Source organism: Dermacentor variabilis, chromosome 7 (genome assembly GCF_050947875.1).
Source record: "Dermacentor variabilis isolate Ectoservices chromosome 7, ASM5094787v1, whole genome shotgun sequence".
Classification (NCBI taxonomy): domain Eukaryota; kingdom Metazoa; phylum Arthropoda; class Arachnida; order Ixodida; family Ixodidae; genus Dermacentor; species Dermacentor variabilis.
Genome location: NC_134574.1, coordinates 155,242,653 through 155,258,880, shown reverse-complemented (window position 1 = coordinate 155,258,880; position 16,228 = coordinate 155,242,653). Strand labels below are relative to the sequence as shown.

The 16,228-nt window shown below is 44.6% G+C and overlaps 1 protein-coding gene across 1 annotated transcript; it reads right to left on the bottom strand.

Moving 5' to 3' along the window:
• Positions 1-797: 797 nt before the first annotated feature.
• Positions 798-13,787, bottom strand: LOC142588224 (galectin-4-like). The gene is made up of 8 exons (XM_075699769.1): positions 13,446-13,787; positions 13,301-13,386; positions 13,041-13,233; positions 8,690-8,818; positions 4,824-4,895; positions 3,879-3,970; positions 2,448-2,628; positions 798-1,056 (listed from the first exon to the last, which is right to left on the bottom strand). The coding sequence occupies exons 1-8, from the start codon at positions 13,515-13,517 to the stop codon at positions 913-915; spliced, it is 969 nt and encodes a 322-aa protein (XP_075555884.1). The 5' UTR covers positions 13,518-13,787; the 3' UTR covers positions 798-912.
• Positions 13,788-16,228: the final 2,441 nt, after the last annotated feature.

The following is a 16,228-nucleotide window of genomic DNA, read 5'->3' as shown; positions in this document are numbered from 1 at the left end:
TGTATTGACAAAAACTTTCGTTTACCATTTCAACTATAAGTACACTGCGCAGCTAGTAGCAAACTGGTGCTTAGCGAGAAACTTCAGCTGATCAAGCTTGTTCTAGGGTCTCAACAAATTCTGGCCAGATATTTTTCGTGGCTGGCTTAATAACTTACCCAAGGTTTCTTTTTTTTTTTTTTTGTGCAGCAAATAAAATACGCCTCCAGACCGTAAACATGAAGTTCACAGCAAATGCATTTGACTAATGTTTTTCAAATTTTAATGACTTGTATGTGGCCTCCCAAGTCACTTGGTTCATGTGCCGTCTCCCTTTCATGGCGTCAGAATATACTCGTTCAGATTTTAACACATCTTTCCAAGCCTTTTCTACATGAATATTCAAATGATGGTGCACACTTTCTCTATCTCACTATCTCTTCCGCTACAATTTTCTGCTCCCATCTAATCTTCTTTGTCACAACACAACAGCGGCACGTACACAATCTGCTAAGAAACACAACCGAAACTGTTTTGCAGTTTTGGTTGGCACAATATTTTTCTAGGGTTTTGAGGTCGAGAGCCTTCAGTTAAACCAAAAATGAAAAGTCAAAAGCGTCACATCATTACTCCAAGTTTTTTGAATTGAAAGGACTTGCTGAGTTGGTGCATACAAAGTGAGAGCAAAAAACATGCAGCACAAAGGGGAAAAGGCAGACACGAGACAAGTGTTTCTTCCCGTGTCCATGTGCTTTCTTTCTTGCTCTCACCAACTTTGCTACTTGGGAATGTTCACCAGTGATGACTCAACAAGCATAGCCAAACCTATGTGGAGTTTATTCTAACAGGTATTTCATTAACATGTCAAGACTAGATCTTTATTCAGGTTTAACAAGTTATTAGCATTTTATGCTGAGCCTTTCAGTAACAGCTTCAGCAGTACTGAAACTTGCAAGCTGCCAGCAGCACGTCGCCCTCCACGCTGAAGTGGCTAATGCGCTGCAGTGGCTGCAGCCGGTGCTGGAACTGCAGATAGTGCTGGCCATTGACGGCCACATCGTAGGTGGCATCCAAAACCTGCACACGAGAGGCCAGCAAATCTACTCAATTGGGAATTGCAGCATCAGACCACAGCAGAAATGCATTTTGCAGAGAACAACAGGAGAATGTAATAACATAGATGAAACAAAGTAAAAAAAAAGTGGCACTTTGCTACAATCGCACTCTACAACATCGAAATAACATTCTTGTGCAAGTACCGCACCCCTCTTTTTCAAGTGTTCCCCTCATAAACCGCAGATGTACAAGATGTGCTGTGTTAGCTCCACGTGGTATTGACATGGTACATGGAAGCTTGTTAGTCTCCTGTTCAGTTATTTTGATAGCTAACGATCTGTTGGCGAGAAGCTTGTTGAAATTAATTTTCTGTCCCATTGCACATTCCCTCAGCACCACTTATCGCCGATTTCATTCAGCACAGCAAGCTACAGGTCGTGTCAGCCAATTGGAATATAGAACCAGATGGAGGGCCTGTCCACTGTGTACCACTGATTGCCCTTCACATGATGCCGGCTAAGTGGAAGCTTCAAGGAAAGATAAGTGGCCCACAATGTGCGTGACCATACTCCCCCCCTAGAATACGCAGGCAGCTCTCACCATCGATGGGCTGGCACGAGTGTCAGCCGTCACTGGATTGCATGGCGTCCACGAGGCAGAGCGCACAGGCTCTGCGCTTCACAAATACACCTACGGAGCAAACTTTTCATTGCTTTTGCACTACCTGAAACATATATGGGTGCATTTGCCTGAACTACTCAGTTCACGTACGTCTTGTGTGAAAACACTGGTAGCTTCTCATTGTGCATCTGGTGCATTTATTGTAACACCACTGCAATCTGCAAAGGACCACATATGTTTTGACTACTTGGCCACTGGTGTTCGTGGTTGTTGAAATTTAGTGCTTCGATGGTGGTGAAATTTGATTACATTGAAATTGAGGATAGACACATTTCGCTGCATTTGGGCTAAAAATTTCGTGACATGTTTAGTTAAATTGAAGTTTGTTACATTCGGGTTTAATTGTATGATGCTTTGGCACCGTCAATAATCGTGACACATGGAACAGCTACAGCCTACCACAGCAGCCTGACTGGTACTGTGGAACAGTAAGTTTGCTAATGCAATGCAAATGCCTACAGCGCAACTTGTGTCTGTTCACTTGCTCCTGAAATTAGTTCGCGAATGCTCACAATGCAGTCAGGAGGAGCCAGCCCAATGCTCACATTAAGTTTCTCCATTCCAGTGCACCAAATAGGCCCTAAAAGATGCAGCACACTTTTGAATTTCCCGCCCATATGCAGGAAATTGCATATGGGCAGGAAGCTATTCAGCTTACTGCCCGCTGGTGCCGGCTTGCCATACAAGGGGTGTGTGTTTTTGAGGGGAAGCCATGAGGAGAAAGGGCGTACCCGGATGAGAATGTCAAAGTGCACCCCAGGGGCAAAGGGGAAACCATGGCACTTGCGCTCCTCAGTTCCCCAGTCACCATCCTGGAAGCTGTTGCGCACCATCTCCTTGCGATGAAAGCGCGGGTTGAAGTGGAACGCAATGTCCGAGCCTAGGCCGCCGCATTGGAAGTTCAGCGAGAACCTGCACGGGTGTTGTACAGAGCTCCGATTTCATGAACAGACTGACGCTTTGATTTCACTTGTAATGCCCTCATGGCGTACATCATTATGAAGGAAGAGATCACATTTCTTCAAAGGCACACAGGAGTCCAAAGAAGTGAAATACACTGTCAAAGACAAAAGAAAGAACACGTCACAAATGTTCAAAAAAAAAAAAAAAAAAGAAGAAGGATGACTCTGTGGGGCTTGCCTCTTGGCGGCTTCTGAGAAAACTACTGTTTGTGGCAAGAGACAACGAAAGCTCTGGTGCATGCATTTGAAATGCCCAGCTGTCAAATCTGGCCTGGATTCACTGGAACAAGATTAAACCTCAGCAGCTTGTGGTCCCCACAACTCAAAGAACAAAACAAAGAAACATGTTAAAGCAAGGAAAAGGGCAACTGCAACAGAAGCGAGTGCCAAGAGGGGTAGATAAGCATGTTTATACCTCTCAAACACAAATGCAATCCTTGAAAAATACAACACAATAGGAAAGATGAGCAAATATTAAGGGGAACCACTAGTTGTTTATAGAATTTGTCATCGTTACACCATCTAGTGAAGTGAGCAGGTGATTCCAGTTACAGCACAGACTAGTTAGATAGGAAAGACCAACAGTATGTAGCAGTTGTTTGGTCAAGACAATGAACTTCATATCAATGTTTGGTGAGCAATGCTGTTGAATGGCTTCAATTTTATTTTTCAGGCACTATTCAAGCACTTGAAATTGCCTAACCACTGTGAAATGTACTCTTCTTAAAACAAAAGAAGATATTCAATCTAGCAGACACAGATTAAAGGGTACTAACTATAGTATACATAAAGGCTTCTCTCGCCCCATACAGAAGTTTTGTCCCTAAACAAACTGTGTCTAATCTCTTTTCATCTTCAGGAGGTAACATGTCATTACTTACAGAAACATGGCTAACACCAGTGCCGAAGTCATACCTAGCCAAGCTTAGCGCTCTACTGTACACAGAACCAGGGCCTGTATTATGTAACAATTCTTTTCATTTTTTTTTTATCCCCTTTGTCAACGGTTTGCGTGAAGCCCCACTTTTGCTATTGCCAAGATCGGCCAACCAACAGGACAGGTGATAAGCAACGGCTGATAGAATGAGACAAAAAGAATCCTTACATACTACAGTGCCAGGCTGCATTGTAATTGAAATCACTTGCTCCATGTTTTAAGACTTCCGCGAATTTATGCAGACCAGGACTAGCGTGACTCACGAGGTGGCCTCGCTGTGTGGCCGGCCGCTGACATACACCATCAGCCCTGGCGCCAGGCGGCCACCAGGCAACATGTGCAGGAAGGGTGTCGGCTGCATTGCAGAAGACAATTCAGACTGGACTCCTTCGGGGACTGCCAATCCAGTTGCTGACACACCTATTTCACAATGTGGGCATTCTCCAGCTCAAGCAAATCCATCCTCATCTAGTAATGTGCTTACGCTTGCACCCATGATGTTAAAAGCTACCAGAACCCATCATATCTTGCACTGTTTCCTGTCACTATTTCTTGGCCCTTTCTTCCGAGCAGCAGTAATGCTCAACACTATGTGCAACGTTACAGCACCTGGCTGGGGTGGTGCACTACCCTCAACTTTGTGGAACAAAGTCTGTCCTATGTGGCAATAATTCTATAACGCCATCAATTTGCTGCACAACACTAGGCGTCTGCTCAATTCATTTAAATGAAGAGGCACTCTCACGCAATTACTTTCAAAGATACAATTATTTTCGCTAGACTTTGGCATTGGACGCATCAGTGTGTATAGCTGGCAGCATTGCTGGCACTGTGCAAACATACCAAGCTTGGCACGGCACCAGAAATGCTGTTGGCCGGATGCACCGGAGCCATGTTGCACATGTCGCAAACGTCAACGCATATCAATGAAAGCGGTCACCTGAGAATACCGCTCTTGGAGTGAGGAGCGGCTCAGGTAGTGCTCTAATGGATGCTTAAAAAAAAAAAAAAAAAAAAAAACACTCGCAGCGGCAAGCTGCAGGCTGTGTTCACTTGCTACTGCTCATCAAGCCTATCCTTCGCTACACTTGTGAAGCAGCCTCTTTTGCACTCCTGTTGCGTTACTTCGAGTGGTTCTCTGGCCACAGCTATTGTGTGCTGCGAGTCACGACACGTGTATGGCTGGATAAATAAGTGGAATCGATTACCGGATTGTACACAACGGTTGGCTCATTTGCCAGTAGCTGTTCCGGCTCCTGGAAGCCCTCCATGGGGGGCATCTGCATGAAAACCAGCAAATTTATAACAGGATACCCCGGAGTTATCTGTTTTTTGTTTTTTTTCACCGGGTCTGAGCAAACCAAAAAGCATTCGCACTCATTCAGATGCTTTACATAGCAATGGGAGGAATGGAAAAGACAGAAGAAATGAAAATGGACTATCTGCGTAATATAATTTGTTAAGTGAGTAGTTCAAAAGTTTTCAAAGAAGCTTGCCCATTAATTATCTATATTGTCAAATTTTCAATTACTAATTGAGAATAACATAGTTTTGGTCATTCACTCAATTTAACACATTTATGATGACTGAGACATGGAATTATGACAGATATCATACACTTAATCTTGATAGCTGCAAGAGTTTTTTCAATAAACAGAAAAGATAATACTGCGAAAATGGTATCACTGCCTAGATGGAGGCATATTCTGAAGTTGTACAAGCGTACAATGTTGGGCTAGTTGGCTGAGCAACATTATGAAGCCAGCTATATGAAGTAAGGATAGTAGCTCTATTGGTCATATAACCTTGTAAACATAGACATACTAACTGAGTTAACAAGCATGGTGTCGCACAAGCAAACATCAACACATCTCACTCGATGACCACGGAAACTCGCTGTCAAAATGCTTGAGTGAGGAAGTCTGGCAGCAGCAGCAAGCGACTTGACCTTCGTGCTGCATCTCACATCAACATGAACTAAGCAGTGAAAACACAGCATGCGGCCGGAGTCTGTTTCCGTTGCAGATGGCAGATGACACAGCGAAGTAGAACGCGCCTCCCCCACCCTACCCCCTCCCTACCCTCTTGCGCACCACAGAAGACGGCACGCTTCCTCCCCACTTGCCTCACTTGCATGTGCGAAATTGAGCCGCAGTGACCAGATCACCCTCGCATGCTTTCACTCCCGCACACAGCGCACGACAACGATTTTATCACCCTTGGACTTTATACGGAACCTCATGGTGACGGAGACGGCAAAAATGTGCCTGAAGTGTCCATATAATTGCTGTCGCAATAAGAAGAAGAAAATATTGCTGGCTACAGGACCATAGCAAGATCAAACAATGCTGACAATCGACTGGTGGTTTATTCACAGGAAAGACATATATACATGAAAAGGCAGGAACATATTAAAGGGACACTAAAGCTAATTAATTAATATCTGGGGTTTTACATGTCAAAACCACTTTCTGATTATGAGGCACGCCGTAGTGGAGGACTCCGGAAATTTTGACCACCTGGGGTTCTTTAACGTGCACCTAAATCTAAGCACACGGGTGTTCTCGCATTTCGCCCCCATCGAAATGCGGCCGCCGTGGCCGGGATTCGATCCCGCGACCTCGTGCTCAGCAGCCCAACACCATAGCCACTGAGCAACCACGGCGGGTAACACTAAAGCTAAACAATAAGTTAGTTTAGACTAATGAAGCATTGTTTGAGAACTCTGCAGGCAGTAATTTAAAAAAAGAATAGTTTGATTATTAGATGAGAAAATGAAGGTCCAAATATCAGTATTCGAATTTCACACCGAAATCCCGACGCCACTACGTCGGTGTGACATCAGTGATTCCAAAGTATGTTTTCGCATTTGGGCCGCGTTGGCCGAGTAAAGGTTCCCTTAACTTGCCATGTTTAATATTTGGTTCCTTTAGAACACAATGTAGTCAACCTGTACCGCTATATCTAACTAGTAGGCCCTAGAAGATGCAATCACAATCCAAGACGTCACAGCCACCAGGTGCGGGAACTTAAGTAGGCATCGCCACCCATATTTCGTTCTTGCACTTTTTTCTGGCTTACCAAACGTCTTATCGTTGTAAGAGTGGTGCTTTTGCTGTTGTAGAACAGTAATTTACTGATGCAGAAGAAATCATTTTTCACTTTAGTGTCCCTTTAAATACAGCAAATGTTACATTTGTGTGTACTGCAACACCTGTGGATTTTCGTCTCCATTGCCTTTTCCTGTGGTTGTCTTTCTTGAATGTGCAACTTGGTTCTTAAAAACCTGTGGATGTTCACCTATTTTGGATTATGCCTACGCAGTATGGAAATACCGGGATCAGCAAGCAGTTGAGATTTGGGAGGCGTATACCATCCAAAAGAGAGCTTCCACATTTATCAGGAGGCCATCGATTTCGACAAGGAGATTACATATCTCAACAGCTAGATTTGTTTGCTTTTCCCACACATAGTCATCTGTCATTTTATTTTTACAACTGTTACTTTAACTTTTGTCGTTATTGTCTTTAGAGTGATATGTTATCCTTGTCACTCATCTTTGTACTTTGTTTATCAAATGGTCTTCAGTTTGTCCCCATGATAAGTTGCACTTCACTTCTCCATAGTTGCTGGCCAGCTGTTTTTCAGTATGTTCCTTTCCTAGATGACATGCAGACGTGATGTTGGCTATCTTTAATACCTTCCCACTTTTTCAAGCATATATGTATTTCCTATTTATGTATATAGTAAGCCTTTCCTACCAGTTGATAGTCAGAGCCGATGTTGTTTATTCTTCCTGTGGTTCTGCAGCTAGCGCTGTTTCTTCATTGTTGCGAAGTTGTCCTACAATATTGTAGGAAACAAATCTCCACTACATGGAGATTTGTTTGCTTTCATGAATTTAAAAAAATGTTTTTGGAATGCATTCCCACAGAAGACTACTGTTAGCTATTGATACATCGATACAGTATTTCCAGTTTCTATGTGTGCCACATGTATGTAAATTTAGTCAAAACTGAAGATGTTGACCCAGCCCACCTTATTCAGTGTTATCTGGAAATGCCCTTTACACAGGAACAAAGATCTTCGCATGTGCTACGTGTTCGAAGCAGATGGCAAGCTAAGTGCACAAGGACATTTTGAACTGAAAAAGAAATTGAAGAAAATCCATGGAAACCTAAGCAGTTCTTATGAGTTGTGAATGCATTAATGGCCAACTGAATGCCGCTGAGCAGTCCGAGTTGCAGGCAAGTGAGAGTGTTGAGACGCTTGTGGCATTTTGATTTGGCCTTACCAAGGCGCATTTAGAACGCAGGCGAGAGCTTGGACGGGCAAGGAATGCACGGGTAAACCAGGCTTCCGGGAGTGAGAGTGAGGGCGATTTGGCATCGCGGCAATGCACTCTTCACTCACGTAACACCAGCAAACAACTGCAGCAGGAGGTGTTCCCTTTTGCCCGCTCTGCTCCGTCTAGGCGCACTCGTGCCATGGTGTCGCAGCCAAAGGGAAGTCCATCAAGGCATGCTTGTGACGTGGCGTCGCAGCCAATGGGAATTTAGGTGCTGTTTTGCCGCTACAGATGCCGGACTCCGGCTTTTTTGCTCAATGAGCTTTTGCATCAAAATAAAAGCAAATCCTCTGTCATTACATTCAAGTACCACTTCTGGTGAAGTTGCATGTAGAGTTGTTAAAAAAAACCTATTCTCTTCTCAAATGCCTTTCTGATGAGATGCCGATGGCTTTCTACCATTGCAGCGCTGTAAATAACCTCTGTACGAAGAGAACAACTTTTGGCCACCAGAGCAGGGTTTATTGAAGACACCACAACATATTACTCACTTAGATACTGTGACAATGACTTAGCATATGCAAGCTACACATTACTAAAGCTGTGCAACACGCAGCGCATTGTACTTATTGGTAAAATAAACCACAGTGTTAGTTGTCAGTTTCAGCACAGTGCATTTAGCCACTACATTAAGCAGCATGTGTACTGTGAACTTAAAAATTATAGGCGCACATGGTGTACTAGATATGCAGCAAGAAAACGCACGCAGCAAGAAAACGCACGCACCAGGGCACCGAGGGGTGGCCGCTGCTCGACGCGGTGGATGGTGACGCAGCCGTCCACCTTGAGCCGTTCCACCATGCTGTACAGCAGCCGGTGCTTGAAGTCCGCAAAGTGGTTTTTGTTGAAGGCCACCTGCACACATACGAATCATTCTACTGAAGTCATAGTAGTACTTGCTTGCCTGCCAACTTGCGAACTAAAAATTTGTAAAGATCTCGCAGACGTGACAAAGAAAGAAAGAAAGAAAGAGGGGGGATATCATGCATACTTTTAAAGCGTGCCCTGAGCACATGCCTTTTTTGGGATACATGCCCACTTTATTAATGATGATTTACTTCAGATGAGCACACAAGCAGTTGCAAAGTTGAAACAGCAGAGACTGTCAAACAACACATTTTTTTTAAGATCACAGTGACCTTTTTAATTAATTTGCTGTTATCAATTGGGGGGGGGGGTCTCACATGTGCTCTTGAGACAAAGGGACAACAACACAGTAGTGCAAACAATCGCAATGGCATTTATTGCACCTTTTATACACTAATGCCTGCTAGCTGAATTGCTATCCACAGAATGTGCATGGGCGCGATGAGCCCGGCTCACTACGACTGGATATCGAGAGAATATGTTCGGCCCACGCTGGACACCAACGCCTGGTTATTTGTGTGTACAGTCATGTAAACAGTGGCGCGTTTGAACCATTGTGTTCATCCGTTCCGGTGTGCTGCTCCTAGGCCTCGCAAGGCGGTTTCACAGAAGCATGGATTGGCGCAAGTGTGGAACAAAGAGAGGAAAAGCCTATTCCCTGTCGCGCCCGAATAACCCCACCGTTAGTCAGCGTGAGCAGTGCAACACTTGCATAATCTCTTTATATATGTTGCAACCACACCTACCGCCACCATCACTTAGCTACGGGGAAAACAACATCACAGGACGCATGAGAGTCAAGCATCCCCACACAATTTCCCTTGCTTCCGGAACTTGTCTGTATAAACTTGCTCGAAGCAAGTATCACTCTGGCAGCCTTTCACCTTCAAAAGAATTCCAATTGTTTACCCACAAATGATACTTTTTCATTAACATAACAATTTGCATAAAGCTTGACACAACCTGTGTAAACAAACTTACCTTGACTTAAGTCGTAAATGACACAACCTTCCGTTCACCTCATTCTTGCTAACTGTGCGATACAAACTACTATGACGCAAGTTAAGGTAAGTGATAGGTTAGCACAGGACGACCATTCATCCTCCTATGAAATTCTTTAGGACGGATTACATTTCAAATGTTATTAAGGGAGTGCTTCTGAGTTTTTATAAGAACACATAAAGAATAATGGCATGTAGCATAATAAAAAAATAACATTATAACCATAAACACAGCAAATAAATGTCACGTATACCTATTTGGCATGTTACAGTATTTAAGATGGGAACAAAGATATACAGCATGAGCTCTACACTGTTTTCAGAGAGAAAGGCTATCCTTCAACCTGCTTGCTGTCTTGTAAGATGCAGTGAAGCAGACAATGTGGCCCTTTATGCATTGTATAAACAGCAGGCAGGCAATGCCTACAGAAGCCAACAAGAAAAGGTGCCATACGGTCTGCCAGCTGTTACAAGCTGCATTTTATGGCTATGCAAGGACGGCTTCCCACAACATGGTGAGGCCATTGTGAAACAGTCTCTTATAGCCAAAAGGTTGTTTTTCCAATTGGTGGCTGTTTTACAATTGCCACCATGATGTACAAGTTATACTTCTTTGCATTTAATTTTATCCCAGGAGATCTTTTTAGACTGTTCAGGTATGGCTTTTCATGCTGTTGCCATACTGTCTCGTTGTAGAATTTTCTTCTCTCATTGCTACAGACCTGTACAATTATATCAACCACACTTGGGCCGACAAATAAAAGAGTCAAGGATCCTGTCCTTTCTGTGGGTCTCGCCTTTGGTTCACTGCACTATATATATAGCAGTTCGTACTTAGAAGGGCTAACAAGTGTGGATGCCTCTACTGAAATATCCTTTCAAGGTCATATTCTCGCAACGAAAAGCCCCTCGTGTGATAAGTGAGTACTGACAAAGCCTTCTAGAAAAACAGCTGGGCTGGTGAGGCAGCCCTTGATTCCTATAAAGGCCCCCACATCAACCACCATCAGAAAATTTTGTTGTGTACTAGGATTTATAAATGGCCATTCAGGAAGCGTTATACCCTCCAAAATATTTAAAAAGGTATAGTAGTAGCCGAGGAAGAACCAAAGAAATGTCACAAAGCAGCCGTGTAAGGAGGCAGGCTGCCCTACCCGCATGGAAGCTTCTTATACAGTTTCCTCGACTAATGCTGATAACCTACATTCCTTCTCTACCTCCTCCCGCATCAAAGCAAGGAGCCATACCACCTCCGATTCTGTCACGGGCCACGACCCCCTGGCCTCCTAATACTCATCTTTTTTTCCTCCCCCCTTGCTGCATGTCACATTTCCAGAGGCGTCCCTACGCACTCTACATTTTCACGGAATTGCCCCAAGTAGTTCCTGCTGCAGCTGGCTGGCTATCAAAGCCGATTGCTTTCTCTGGCTCCTTCGTCCAATTTCGTGTTCACTGGTTGGAATTTCACTGCTGATAAAAAGGGTGCATGCTCTCACACAGCTGAGCTGCAGGGTGCATGCTCTCACACAGCTGAGCTGCAGGGTGCATTCATTGCCGAATGTCAACTATTAAAGCATTTTGAGATGCACATGCTGTGCACAACAGCTATAGACAGGCTGGTTAACAGTTGTGTTCTACATGAAATTACGCAATGAAACATTGCTACAAATGCACGCCGTGAAGTGAATCATTCCTTTTAATAAAGCGAATAGCTTTCTAGGAGTATATGGCTTTTCACATACATTTAAAATCAGCAACGATTGTTCCCAAATTTTTATTGTGCAGCAAGCAATGTGTGTGTGATGCGAAAGCACTATGTGCGTGATGTCATCTCACTTGGTGAACACGCTTGTGAGGATAAAAATGCACAAGCTTTAATTTGAATTTTCAGCTTCTTTCGCTGTGTGCATGGGTGTAATACTTTGAAGACTGTACATGATCATCACATCATGATTGCCTGTTTACAATGCCTAAACCTGGTCAAGGGCCCTTTAAGCATTACTCATTTGACACGCTGCACCGACTATCCAACAGTGGTTGCTGCCTCTTAAAAGCAGGAACTGGTTCGTTAACCATGGCCTCTAAGACAAGGCAGCAAGCTTATGTTGCTCTGGTCATCATGTGAAGGGAGTAATATGAGAAACACTTCGAGGCCCTCGTAATATTAGCACCAAGGGGCACAATGCAGTTTTACTCTCCCATGGTGAGTAGTGGCATTTATGAGACCGAAACTAAGCAGGCTCATACCAATGTCACACGGTCCACTTTTGATTGTGATCAAGTCCGATCCGGATCAAATTTCTTGGTTGTGATTGGCTCCTTTGCGCAAGCTGCACGGGGGAGCCAATCGCAGTCAAAAATTTCGATCCGGGTCAGGCTTGATCTCGATCAAAAGTGCGCCGTATGTCACCGGTATCAATTTCGCACAAGCCTGACCACAATCTCACTCACTAACCTGCTTCTTTCGCATCTTTTACAGTAGCTGAAGACTTACAATGGACGAGCACTGCCTGCTAGTAAGCATGGTCTCTTGTTCTTTTGATTTTACTTTCTTCTTCTCTAACAGACCGAATTTGTGAATGTTTACTTTAATGTAGGCATTGCATGATACAAGGCAGCTTGCCCGCTACGGCCACCTCCAGCTATGTATCGATTGCCAATTATGTACAAGTCCCATTCGGTTCGTCCTGCACTTCATGAACTAGTTTCCCACTAGTTGATCGGTAGGTTTGGTGATAGTTGTTTCTCGTGCACTGACACGGCGCAACCTGCATCAGCCCTGCATTAGCTCTCTGATAAGTGCAGCTGGGTAGTGCTGTGAAATCGTTCTGCACAATGTTTAGAGTACGAAACGAATGGCAATGAGCAAATACCAACCACGTTAAGCTGGTGAAAAGAACAGCCAAGTGCAGCACCTTCTGAGCTAGTTCAGAAGGTGCGCGCGAATCAAACGGGCCAGCACTTAATTGTATGCTAACAAGTGTGTCAACAGGGAGGGCCTCGCCAAAAATACTGCCCATTCACTAATACCACTCCTGTTGACAATCAACATTCAATCGTGCGCCTCTGTATGTAAACGTGTCCTGTAAAATTAAAGCTCGTAAGTCAATGAGGCTTACTGCGCAGCTCTGGCTATTTCGGGGCGGGGTATTGACACACCTAGAGGTATGTCTAAAAAAAATAGGGGGGAAAAGGAAAAGGAGGCGCACCTTGTAGCCCATCTCCTCGACGAGTATCATGGCCTCAAAGTTCTGTCCCTGCTGCAGAGGCAGGCGCTCGACTGTCTCCTCGTCTTCCCAGTCGCCGTTGCGGAACGTGTTGAACACCGTGTTGCCAACGTCGAAGCGCGGGTTCACGTGCAACGCGATGTCGCCAGCGGCTGTCACGAGATTGATGCTGAACCTGCAGCAGGAATATATACCCAGATCATGTCAAGACGGGCGATCGACTCGCCGATCATCGACGTCACCTCTTGGGACTGCCGAGAACATGGCCCGAGAGGTCGATGATAGTGCCCGGCAGTAGCCTTTCCACGGGCTGGTCCATTGGCACTACCTGCGAGATCGACGATACAGCTACGGCACAGAGCGCTCAAGCCCAGCCCAAAGGCCTACCGGTTCAAAAGTCACCAAGCGTGGTTCCGGATACAGCGGTAGAGCGAGCACCGACGACACCTTGGCTGTCATCTGTCCACAACAGCCAGTTGGGCGGCGTCTACGCAGCCTACGCCGCGCGCTACATACGCCCCGCGTAGCGCTATCTGGCTGCCTGCTCAGCAGCTGTCGTCGAGTGTCGATAATCGCCGCCCTGTAAGCAGAGCCCGTGTATTCACGAGATACGTGGATACGTGGCTAGTAATCTGATGAGAAGAAGCGCATAGATGAGGCGCGTGCGAAGGTGCGAGGAAAGCGTTATGCTATTGCTGGTTCTTCCAAGTACGGTGTACGGTCATGGGTACGGTCGTACGGTGCGCCGCAGAGCAGACGGCACCGCAGGAGCAACGATATTATGATTATGGTAATAAATGGTAAATAATATGAGATGTAAGTGGACATTAGAATAAAGCATTGATATTCGAAATGTTCTTGACAATATCGAATTTCTTTGAAAAATCGGTTTCCAAAAATCCAATCGGTTTCGGTTTCTTCCGAGTAGGGCGTAGGCAGTGGGTGTGAAAAACGTGCGAGGGCACAGTCGAGCGCAAAGTTTCGTTTAGGTGAAACCCGTATGGGTTTCTTTTGTAACTTCAGGTTACGTTCGGGTGGATGACAATTTTCCTTTCGTGGCAATTACTCCACTTTGCGGGATTATGCAGGTACAACACTATATGTAAAAAAAAAAAAAAAAAAAACTAAACCGAGCGTTTCGCTTTTCGATAGAACATGGCCTTGCTTTCACAATATTAAGATGCCACCATGGAGGTTCTAAATAAATATGATATGACACTATATGGATGTCACAAATGCGCGATGCTCAATACGAAACTCAACCACAGCATCAGGGTAAGAACACATGGAACCAGAATACAAGGCAAACAGCTGCAACAAACAGCAGAAAGGCACCCACTTTGATTTATTGATGTTCTTTGACATTTTACATCATGAGCACAATGAGTCACAAAGCTTACAAGAAGAAGGCTGTGGGATACTGCGGGATACACCTAAATTTCTGATCTGTCGGAATACTTACAGCCGCTTACAACTCTCCTTTTTAATGGCGCACCTCTGCGTGTTTCGCACGTGCACAGAGCATAGCTAGGGTTGACACAGATGTCTAACTAGATACCTACATGTATGTCTGCTTAGGGCCGAAAAACATCTATTAATTTGTAACAAGAAACCCGCAACACTTTATCGAAGATATTGGGCGGCGCTGGTTGTTGCGATCTAGGCGTTGTACGGAATAGCACAACCTCCGAGATCAGATCTTATTACTAGCACGTTGCTTGAAATACGATTAGATGCCATTCATTGGTAGTGTTCAACTTCGAGTGCTCGCTGCAGTTAAGGCAAAGTACGGCCTTCAAAACTGGAAGGTGGGATACAAGATGAGAGGGCAAGACCTCAATTGTAGTTTCGGTTTCATACTAGATGCTAACGCACGTATGACACATTTTAATAAGCTTTCCCACCCCCCCAAAAAGTGCACGTTATAATCGAGTAATAAAGTAGATTCTGTGGTGTCAGGATTGAAATATTTAGAGCATTATGTCATTTTCCCCAACCCTCCCCCAACCCTCGCCACCCCTGGACCCCATCAAGGACACAAAGTTTTCGCTGTCTCTCTCTAGTGGCTCAAGAAGAGAGGTTGCCCTCGGGGGTTACTACATAAATGTTTACCTAGTGGACATGTCCATTTCGTCCGCTGCTGAAGTTCTGATTCGCCGAGCTTGGGTACGCATCAGAAGGAGACAGGTGCCTTCAGCCAATCAGCACTTCAACAGCAGACAAAATGGACATGTTGGAAACTGTCCATTTGTCTGCTGTTGTCTATTCTGTAAGTTTGTCAGGTGGAAACTTACAGAATAGACCCCCTGTTGACTTCTTGAGAACCATGCAAAGCCACACCAACTGGGGTGATCTGGCACCAGTGCAAAGAAAACTTCAATGCAGGCTGTTTTGCACTTTTGGGATGACAATACATTCAAAATGTGTGTCTTGCTGCTGCAATGCCTTCACAAATGCCATTTCTGCTTATTACATTCAGTAAATACATGCAAGCCTGCTGAAAAGAGGCAACATAATAGTGTGTCAGCTACTCAAACACTGGCATTCACAATATAGTATAACGTCACTAAAGCAGATTTAATTGTGCAACTTAATGTGGCCATCACACAGCCGTCCAGCTATTCTTTGATCATCATTGTGACTGTGAGTAGAGGAGGACAGTATGATTATACAATGAAATCTCGATATTGTTACGGCGCAACCAAGAGTGACGGCAGTCAGAAGATGACAATTTAACACCTGTAGCCATTGTCATCTTGTTTATGCATCGTTGTCTCTCTTGTAAATGTTGTAAATACATTGTTATCTGTGACTTCTGCAATGTAATAGTAATTCGAAATCTCTTAATCCGAATTGACGGCTAATTTGAACTCTTCCGCTGGTCCTGACAAAGTCCTGTGTATTTGAATAGAGAAACAATCCCACATATTCAAACTCCAAAAAACACACAACAGTTATTTTAAAACAAAATCTCTCACCCCCATGCACTATTTTTCAGGCAAACCCAAGCCAAAGGCAAAGCTTTGATGCATCTCTAGCTATCGTAATGTCACATGCCATAAACATGACGACGAAAGATGCCTGGGAAGCCAAGACTTGACTTGAGCAAGCAGAGCAGTGCACGCCCTCGTTTCCCTTCAGGCTTAAGAGGAGAAGGAAGGAGCCGCCAG